Raw genomic sequence first — 10,701 nt, forward strand, 5'->3', positions numbered from 1 at the left:
CACAAATTGGTTTTTGCGGTGCTGAACACGCCATCTATTTCACAGTATGGTGACAACAGGAGAGATCCTACTGTGCAACACAATGCAGCAATTACTATACCGTAAACCATTCGGCAGCTTGTAGAACACGCTCTTCTCTGCTGCAGATGGGTTGGAGGAGATACTGGACGGCGTGCTGTCCTTGTTTCGGCCGAAGGAAGACGATGCAGGGGCATCGACGGCTGGTCGAGTTGGAGCAGGTCACCAAAGCTCCGAAGGTGAGCACCACTTCGTTTCCTGACGACGTATACCACACCAGTAGCACACACATACACACACACACCATGTGCTCACTAACGGACGTCACTCACTTCCGAAAATTTAGATGAACATCAACAAAAGCAAAACGAGGATAATGGAAAGTAGTCGAATTATGTCGGGTGATGCTGAGGGAATTAGATTAGGAAATGAGACACTTAAAGTAGTAAAGGAGTTTTGCTGTTTGGGGAGCAAAATAACTGATGATGGTCGAAGTAGAGAGGATATAAAATGTAGACTGGCAATGGCAAGGAAAGCGTTTCTGAAGAAGAGAAATTTGTTAACATCGAGTATTGATTTAAGGTCAGGAAGTCGTTTCTGAAAGTATTTGTATGGAGTGTAGCCATGTATGGAAGTGAAACATGGACAATAAATAGTTTGGACAAGAAGAGAATAGAAGCTTTCGAAATGTGGTGCTATAGAAGAAAGCTGAAGATTAGATGGGTAGATCACATAACTAATGAGGAGGTACTGAATACAATTGGGGAGAAGAGGAGTCTGTGGTACAACTTGACTAGAAGATGGGATCGGTTGGTAGGACATTTTCTGAGGTATCAAGCGATCACCAATTTAGTACTGGAGGGCAGTGTGCAGAGTAAAAATCATAGAGGGAGACCAAGAGATGAATACACTAAGCAGATTCAGAAGGATGTAGGCTGCAGTAGGTACTGGGAGATGAAGAAGCTTGCACAGGATAGAGTAGCATCGAGAGCTGCATCAAACCAGTCTCAGGACTGAAGACCACAACAACATATTTACCTATAAGGCTGTCCATCCTTCGTTCTGAATGTGGTAATTTCCAAGCGTCGCTTTTCCTGTTTTCTTCACTATTGATCTTGTCTCTACTTTTTCATTGCTATGTGGGAGATTGCGACACTGTACCCACTAACACCAAGATACTTGCATCGACTGAGTTTTGGATTATTGCTGATGGCCGCTTTCTTTAACTGTTCACAGCTCTCTATTTAACTGTGTCATATGACCCGTGAATTACCTTCATGTCGATTATTTATTCCTACATCTGTATTCACTAGCCTTGAAGTACTCATACTCAATAAGCTGTGTCCACTAGAAAAGTCAGTCATCACACTAGGGTCCTCCTCACTTCTAATTTAATTGGTTCTACAACAGGATCGATTCTGTAGCAAATTCCAGTCTATTTTGTGTTGCTGTTAAATGTGTTTCAGCTATCGACCTAGTCTGTAGTGTTCCTGTGGGTACATACGTTAACTACAAGATTATTTTTTCCTTTTTGTACAGATGCAGTGGGTCGAACATCTGCATTCCCAGGCGGCAGCTGGAGAGTGCACTGGGCTCTTACGTGATGATCTGGTGAGTGGCATACAGTACATATCTTAAACTGACTCTCGCAAATGACTAATACTCTGCATCCCGAAGCAGTAATGAAACATGGGATATGTTTTGTCAGCTCATTTTTTACCTGCCTTACACAACTGGATACATTCGATAATTGCTGAGGAGGTACTGAAACGAATTGGACAGAAAATAGATTTATGGCACAACTTATTAAAAGGGGTATCTTTTAACGGGACACTTCCTGAGGTATCAAGCAATCGTCACTTTGATTCCGAAGCGTCACGACGGTGAGGTGGCTCAAATAGGTGTAGCTTGCAGTGGTTGTACACAAATGAAGAAGCTAGCTGTTGAGTATTGACAACTGTGATCAGATGCATCAAAACGGTCTTCTGGCTGAAAAGACCAAATGAAAATCGTTCACTGGACCACATAAAAACATCACATTCACTGCTAAACGTGCTGCAGGCAAAAACATCACCTGTGTGATCCTTGAATACGCAGCACTGTTCAAAAACCCACCTCCCACGATAACAGGATCACAAATTGCTCTGATCTGACAATCACTGATCAATTATATCACCCAGTGCAGCGAAAAATACTCTCTTCATTAGCACACCCATAACACATCCATGGAAACTTCTCACAAAATGAAGTAAATAGAAGTAATCACACCACTCGAGGTTACCAATAGCTTACAAAGAAAAATATGGGCAGGCTGTGTGACTAGGTTCTAAACAATGTTAAGAAATTTAGTTAGTTTTGCCAAATAGCTCTAGCACTGAGCTCATCAAAAGAAGAAATTAAGCATAACGCCGTACTATATTCAGGAACCGTCTCTCGTAAAATTGCTACTTTGTGCAACACTCTTTCTGATTCAATATAACAGCCTAGTGTAACGTTGTGCATATCATCATAACATTTCCCTTCACCTTTACTGAGGACAGCAGTGCCACCACTGAATCTTATCACTGATATCCTTCCATCCTGAATTTAAACCCACTCCTGATCCTTTCATTTACTTTCGTCATCATTTCGCTGATGGGCAGACTGAATAGTATGGGCGAAAGACTAGGTAGAGCCCTGAATTTTCCTGAGAAACTGAAACATATTCCACTATTTTACATCGTGGAACCCTTTTTGAGGGTCAATAGTTTAATATAGTGAACCTGCCTACATAACCGTAACTTGTACGTATACATGACCATTACATAAAAAGTGGACACATCTTAAACTGCTGGGATAAACGGTATTGAATATACACGTAATTCGGAATTATATCTTGCATCGCGTTTGCAGTCATCTCCATTCTTACCTGAACACACACGCAACTGAAAAATTCGTACTGAAACATTAAACTCAAATAAGTACACACATAAAGGTCCCGCATATTACGGCTGCACCAAACGAACATTAATAATGAGACATCAAGTATTTTTAAAATTGTTCTCCTTCTACCTTACAGTTAAAGGCAACAAAGTGATAGTTACAGAATTATTCTCGTAATATATATTGAATAAACATATATGATTTTGTGTTCCATGTCTCTTACCGAGCTTTCTGTATTCTGCCAACAGGAGTGGACTCGCCAATACCATCCCGCTGGCAGAAGAAGGCTAGATGAGAAAACAAATCAGCTCGAGAGAATTGCCGTGCCACCAGCATCAGAAGCCGCGAATACTGCAGAATCCCTATCTCAGGCCCCCGATACGCAGTTAGAGATACGTGCTAGACCACCAGCAGCCTCAGTGGTATCTTTTGCAGAATGGCCTGATGAGTGCTCTAATGAGAAGTTGGATGTAGATGATGAGCCACCAGAAGACTCAGTAGAAACTATTAGAGAATGGGCTGATGAGCGCTCTAATGAGAAGTTGGATATAGATGATGAGCCACCACCAGACTCAGTAGAAACCATTAGAGAATGGGCTGATGAGCGCTCTAAGGGGAAGTTGGATATAGATGATGAGCCACCACCAGACTCAGTAGAAACTATTAGAGAATGGGCTGATGAGTGCTCTAATGAGAAGTTGGATATAGATGATGAGCCACCACCAGACTCAGTAGAAACTATTAGAGAATGGGCTGATGAGCGCTCTAATGAGAAGTTGGATATAGATGATGAGCCACCAGCAGACTCAGTAGAAACTATTAGAGAATGGGCTGATGAGCGCTCTAATGAGAAGTTGGATATAGATGATGAGCCACCACCAGACTCAGTAGAAACTATTAGAGAATGGGCTGATGAGCGCTCTAATGAGAAGTTGGATATAGATGAAGAGCCACCAGCAGACTCAGTAGAAACTATTAGAGAATGGGCTGATGAGCGCTCTAATGAGAAGTTGGATATAGATGATGAGCCACCACCAGACTCAGTAGAAACTATTAGAGAATGGGCTGATGAGCGATCTAATGGAAAGTTGGATATAGATGATGAGCCATCACCAGACTCAGTAGAAACTATTAGAGAATGGGCTGATGAGCGCTCTAATGAGAAGTTGGATATAGATGATGAGCCACCAGCAGACTCAGTAGAAACTATTAGAGAATGGGCTGATGAGCGCTCTAATGAGAAGTTGGATATAGATGATGAGCCACCAGCTGACTCAGTAGAAACAATTAGAGAATGGGCTGATGAGCGCTCTAATGGGAAGTTGGATATAGATGATGAGCCACCACCAGACTCAGTAGAAACTATTAGAGAATGGGCTGATGAGCGCTCTAATGAGAAGTTGGATATAGATGATGAGCCACCACCAGACTCAGTAGAAACTATTAGAGAATGGGCTGATGAGCGCTCTAATGAGAAGTTGGATATAGATGATGAGCCACCAGCAGACTCAGTAGAAACTATTAGAGAATGGGCTGATGAGCGCTCTAATGGGAAGTTGGATATAGATGATGAGCCACCAGCAGACTCAGTAGAAACTATTAGAGAATGGGCTGATGAGCGCTCTAATGGGAAGTTGGATATAGATGATGAGGCACCAACAGCCTCAGTAGAAACTATTAGAGAATGGGCTGATGAGCGCTCTAATGGGAAGTTGCATATAGATGATGAGCCACCAGCAGACTCAGTAGAAACTATTAGAGAATGGGCTGATGAGCGCTCTAATGAGAAGTTGGATATAGATGAAGAGCCACCAGCAGACTCAGTAGAAACTATTAGAGAATGGGCTGATGAGCGCTCTAATGAGAAGTTGGATATAGATGATGAGCCACCAGCAGACTCAGTAGGAACTATTAGAGAATGGGCTGATGAGCGCTCTAATGGGAAGTTGGATATAGATGATGAGCCACCAGCAGACTCAGTAGAAACTATTAGAGAATGGGCTGATGAGCCCTCTAATGGGAAGTTGGATATAGGTGATGAGCCACCAGCAGACTCAGTACAAACTATTAGAAAATGGGCTGATGAGCGCTCTAATGGGAAGTTGGATATAGGTGATGAGCCACCAGCAGACTCAGTAGAAACAATTAGAGAATGGGCTGATGAGCGGTCTAATGGGAAGTTGGATATAGATGATGAGCCACCACCAGACTCAGTAGAAACTATTAGAGAATGGGCTGATGAGCGCTCTAATGAGAAGTTGGATATAGATGATGAGCCACCACCAGACTCAGTAGAAACTATTAGAGAATGGGCTGATGAGCACTCTAATGGGAAGTTGGATATAGATGATGAGCCACCACCAGACTCAGTAGACACTATTAGAGAATGGGCTGATGAGCGCTCTAATGGGAAGTTGGATATAGATGATGAGCCACCAGCAGACTCAGTAGACACTATTAGAGAATGGGCTGATGAGCGCTCTAATGAGGAGTTGGATATAGATGATGAGCCACCAGCAGACTCAGTAGAAACTATTAGAGAATGGGCTGATGAGCGCTCTAATGAGGAGTTGGATATAGATGATGAGCCACCACCAGACTCAGTAGACACTATTAGAGAATGGGCTGATGAGCGCGCTAATGAGAAGTTGGATATAGATGATGAGCCACCAGCAGACTCAGTAGAAACTATTAGAGAATGGGCTGATGAGCGCTCTAATGAGAAGTTGGATATAGATGATGAGCCACCAGCAGACTCAGTAGAAACTATTAGAGAATGGGCTGATGAGCGCTCTAATGAGAAGTTGGATATAGATGATGAGCCACCACCAGATTCAGTAGAAACTATTAGAGAATGGGCTGATGAGCGCTCTAATGAGAAGTAGGATATAGATGATGAGCCACCACCAGACTCAGTAGAAACTATTAGAGAATGGGCTGATGAGCGCTCTAATGAGAAGTTGGATATAGATGATGAGCCACCACCAGACTCCGTAGAAACTATTAGAGAATGGGCTGATGAGCGCTCTAATGAGAAGTTGGATATAGATGATGAGCCATCACCAGACTCAGTAGAAACTATTAGAGAATGGGCTGATGAGCGCTCTAATGAGAAGTTGGATATAGATGATGAGCCACCAGCAGACTCAGTAGAAACTATTAGAGAATGGGCTGATGAGCGCTCTAATGAGAAGTTGGATATAGATGATGAGCCACCAGCTGACTCAGTAGAAACAATTAGAGAATGGGCTGATGAGCGCTCTAATGGGAAGTTGGATATAGATGATGAGCCACCACCAGACTCAGTAGAAACTATTAGAGAATGGGCTGATGAGCGCTCTAATGAGAAGTTGGATATAGATGATGAGCCACCACCAGACTCAGTAGAAACTATTAGAGAATGGGCTGATGAGCGCTCTAATGAGAAGTTGGATATAGATGATGAGCCACCAGCAGACTCAGTAGAAACTATTAGAGAATGGGCTGATGAGCGCTCTAATGGGAAGTTGGATATAGATGATGAGCCACCAGCAGACTCAGTAGAAACTATTAGAGAATGGGCTGATGAGCGCTCTAATGGGAAGTTGGATATAGATGATGAGGCACCAACAGCCTCAGTAGAAACTATTAGAGAATGGGCTGATGAGCGCTCTAATGGGAAGTTGCATATAGATGATGAGCCACCAGCAGACTCAGTAGAAACTATTAGAGAATGGGCTGATGAGCGCTCTAATGAGAAGTTGGATATAGATGAAGAGCCACCAGCAGACTCAGTAGAAACTATTAGAGAATGGGCTGATGAGCGCTCTAATGAGAAGTTGGATATAGATGATGAGCCACCAGCAGACTCAGTAGGAACTATTAGAGAATGGGCTGATGAGCGCTCTAATGGGAAGTTGGATATAGATGATGAGCCACCAGCAGACTCAGTAGAAACTATTAGAGAATGGGCTGATGAGCCCTCTAATGGGAAGTTGGATATAGGTGATGAGCCACCAGCAGACTCAGTACAAACTATTAGAGAATGGGCTGATGAGCGCTCTAATGGGAAGTTGGATATAGGTGATGAGCCACCAGCAGACTCAGTAGAAACAATTAGAGAATGGGCTGATGAGCGGTCTAATGGGAAGTTGGATATAGATGATGAGCCACCACCAGACTCAGTAGAAACTATTAGAGAATGGGCTGATGAGCGCTCTAATGAGAAGTTGGATATAGATGATGAGCCACCACCAGACTCAGTAGAAACTATTAGAGAATGGGCTGATGAGCACTCTAATGGGAAGTTGGATATAGATGATGAGCCACCACCAGACTCAGTAGACACTATTAGAGAATGGGCTGATGAGCGCTCTAATGGGAAGTTGGATATAGATGATGAGCCACCAGCAGACTCAGTAGACACTATTAGAGAATGGGCTGATGAGCGCTCTAATGAGGAGTTGGATATAGATGATGAGCCACCAGCAGACTCAGTAGAAACTATTAGAGAATGGGCTGATGAGCGCTCTAATGAGGAGTTGGATATAGATGATGAGCCACCACCAGACTCAGTAGACACTATTAGAGAATGGGCTGATGAGCGCGCTAATGAGAAGTTGGATATAGATGATGAGCCACCAGCAGACTCAGTAGAAACTATTAGAGAATGGGCTGATGAGCGCTCTAATGAGAAGTTGGATATAGATGATGAGCCACCAGCAGACTCAGTAGAAACTATTAGAGAATGGGCTGATGAGCGCTCTAATGAGAAGTTGGATATAGATGATGAGCCACCACCAGATTCAGTAGAAACTATTAGAGAATGGGCTGATGAGCGCTCTAATGAGAAGTAGGATATAGATGATGAGCCACCACCAGACTCAGTAGAAACTATTAGAGAATGGGCTGATGAGCGCTCTAATGAGAAGTTGGATATAGATGATGAGCCACCACCAGACTCCGTAGAAACTATTAGAGAATGGGCTGATGAGCGCTCTAATGAGAAGTTGGATATAGATGATGAGCCACCACCAGTCTCAGTAGAAACTATTAGAGAATGGGCTGATGAGCGCTCTAATGCAAAGTTGGATATAGATGATGAGCCACCAGCAGACTCAGTAGAAACTATTAGAGAATGTGCTGATGAGAGCTCTAATGGGAAGTGGGATATAGATGATGAGCCACCAGCAGACTCAGTAGAAACTATTAGAGAATGGGCTGATGAGCGCTCTAATGAGAAGTTGGATATAGATGATGAGCCACCAGCAGACTCAGTAGAAACTATTAGAAAATGGGCTGATGAGCGCTCTAATGGGAAGTTGGATATAGATGATGAGCCACCAGCAGACTCAGTAGAAACTATTAGAGAATGGGCTGATGAGCGCTCTAATGAGAAGTTGGATACAGATGATGAGCCACCAGCAGACTCAGTAGAAACTATTAGTGAATGGGCTGATGAGCGCTCTAATGGGAAGTTCTATATAGATGATGAGCCACCACCATACTCAGTAGAAACTATTAGAGAATGGGCTGAGGAGCGCTCTAATGAGAAGTTGGATATAGATGATGAGCCACCACCAGACTCAGTAGAAACTATTAGAGAATGGGCTGATGAGCGCTCTAATGGGAAGTTGGATATAGATGATGAGCCACCACCAGACTCATTAGAAACTATTAGAGAATGGGCTGATGAGTGCTCTAATGAGAAGTTGGATATAGATGATGAGCCACCAGCAGACTCAGTAGAAACTATTAGAGAATGGGCTGATGAGCGCTCTAATGGGAAGTTGGATATAGATGATGAGCCACCAGCAGACTCAGTAGAAACTATTAGAGAATGGGCTGATGAGAGCTCTAATGGGAAGTTGGATATAGATGATGAGCCACCAGCAGACTCAGTAGAAACTATTAGAGAATGGGCTGATGAGCGCTCTAATGGGAAGTTGGATATAGATGATGAGCCACCAGCAGACTCAGTAGAAACTATTAGAGAATGGGCTGATGAGAGCTCTAATGGGAAGTTGGATATAGATGATGAGCCAACAGCAGACTCAGTAGAAACTATTAGAGAATGGGCTGATGAGCGCTCTAATGAGAAGTTGGATATAGATGATGAGCCACCAGCAGACGCAGTAGAAACTATTAGAGAATGTGCTGATGGGCGCTCTAATGAGGAATGTTTGGAAGCCACCTCTACCTTTGCAGCATATTGTCGTTTTAGAGCTGCTCTTAGTTGTGGCCCTATGAAACTAACGCCCTTAAAAACAAGACCATTTCCGATCAAAACAGCTTTTATCGTTACAGGCCCACCGAAGAAGAGGGCCTTTACTCAACGGAAGGTGTGTCCTATTAAGGCGGCCTTCATAGTCACAGGCCCGCCAAAGATAAAAGCATTTACTCCAAAGAAGGTCTGTCCCATTAAAGCATCCTTTTGTGTTACGGAACCACCGAAGAAGAAGGCATTCACTTGTAAATTGCTTGTACCAAGTTAAACTCAAGTCTCTGATTTTGATGTGACTGACAATGTGAAGTGCCCTTCAAAATTGCGTCAGTCTTGATTGTAGCCTTGTCATCACGAAAATTTTAATGTACGCTTTTTAGAAGTTGTTTGAAATGAATTTGGAAATGTCTTCAATAAATCAAAATTTAATGTGAACCTTCGTTTGCTTGTATCTTATTTACTCAGTTGTTGTAGAAATACAGCGAGGAAGATTTTTTTTTTTTACTTTTATTTGTTTGGATGACTGTTTTTGTGATGGTACTGGCTTGTATAGTGCGCTAAACTGCTATTTCGTCAGCACCCACACTTAACAAAAAGAACACAACTGTGGTTATTAATTGTTAGGAGCAACCAACAAAACGTAAATTAAAAAATGTAATCTACAACCATCTTGGAGTTGTCTTCCTCACATTTTTTCACAAGCAGCAAGAGAGGGACAAGCCAGGGCAGTGTGTGAGTAAAATACATTGACTGTAAAGACACAACCTCAAAATAGTGGAACATGAAAGTGTGTCTTCACGGGCAACAGGAAATGAAACGATGTAGCAACCATCTTACAGACAAAAGTAAATTCTTCTACCTAAGCCACTATCGACAAGACCAGTCATAAAATAGAATCTTAACACACGAACCACATTCAATTCGTCATCTAAAACAAAGGTCAACTGGTGAGTGGGTTGCTTGGTATAAAGCGCATTTAGTTACAGTTTGGCGTAGGAAAAGGTTTGCACTACAAGAACTGTACACAAGTGGGTCTTCCTGCCGAAGGAGGAACCCATGCGTCAAACAACATTATCCTATCCGGAGAACCGTTAAAAGTACTTGCTGCCGTCGCTGTCGCCGTAAGGAGATGCGCTACGGTCGTGTCGTCGGTTTCAAGGGCCTCAGCTTGTTCTCCAACGGTAACCACTCCTCCCACAGACGCACGAAGTTGCCTCTCAATGGCGAGGGAGCTGCATGGACAGTGAGAGGACATTCAGAAATTGTAATCTCCAGACTGGCATCATTAGCCGCTGCATCTGCTGCTACGTTGCGTTTGCCTAACTGAAAAGTAATTGTTTTTTCTGCGTTTGAAGTATCGAATTTATCGAGGATTTCAAAGAGTATCTCTGGAAGTTTTGAAGGGTGCTGCCCTGGCTGGACCTACAAGAAAAATTAAAGTAAATTTAACGTGAGAGCCAATCACTACGAGGTTTTCTGCTGGATGTACGTCAGCGTGGAATACGTAAACGACTGCAGCTACTTGCTGCAGTCGCGCTTGAGCCTAAACGTCGAATTGT

The 10,701-nt window shown here is 43.1% G+C and overlaps 1 protein-coding gene across 1 annotated transcript; it reads left to right on the forward strand.

Moving 5' to 3' along the window:
* Window positions 1-203: 203 nt before the first annotated feature.
* Window positions 204-9,413, forward strand: LOC126456763 (uncharacterized). Its single transcript, XM_050092523.1, has 5 exons — window positions 204-257; window positions 1,558-1,629; window positions 3,189-5,777; window positions 5,826-7,727; window positions 7,776-9,413. Exons 1-5 carry the CDS (start codon window positions 204-206, stop codon window positions 9,411-9,413), a joined length of 6,255 nt encoding a protein of 2,084 aa, XP_049948480.1.
* Window positions 9,414-10,701: the final 1,288 nt, after the last annotated feature.

The sequence above is a fragment of the Schistocerca serialis genome, chromosome 1 (genome assembly GCF_023864345.2).
Source record: "Schistocerca serialis cubense isolate TAMUIC-IGC-003099 chromosome 1, iqSchSeri2.2, whole genome shotgun sequence".
NCBI lineage: Eukaryota > Metazoa > Arthropoda > Insecta > Orthoptera > Acrididae > Schistocerca > Schistocerca serialis.

Bases quoted from the DNA above. Each gene is read 5' to 3' on its own strand.
- LOC126456763 (XM_050092523.1), top strand. From the start codon at position 204: ATGCAGGGGCATCGACGGCTGGTCGAGTTGGAGCAGGTCACCAAAGCT. The intron at 1,630-3,188 runs GTGAGTGGCATA...TTCTGCCAACAG, and splicing joins GGCTCTTACGTGATGATCTG to GAGTGGACTCGCCAATACCA. The intron at 5,778-5,825 runs GTAGAAACTATT...AATGAGAAGTAG, and splicing joins ATGAGCCACCACCAGATTCA to GATATAGATGATGAGCCACC.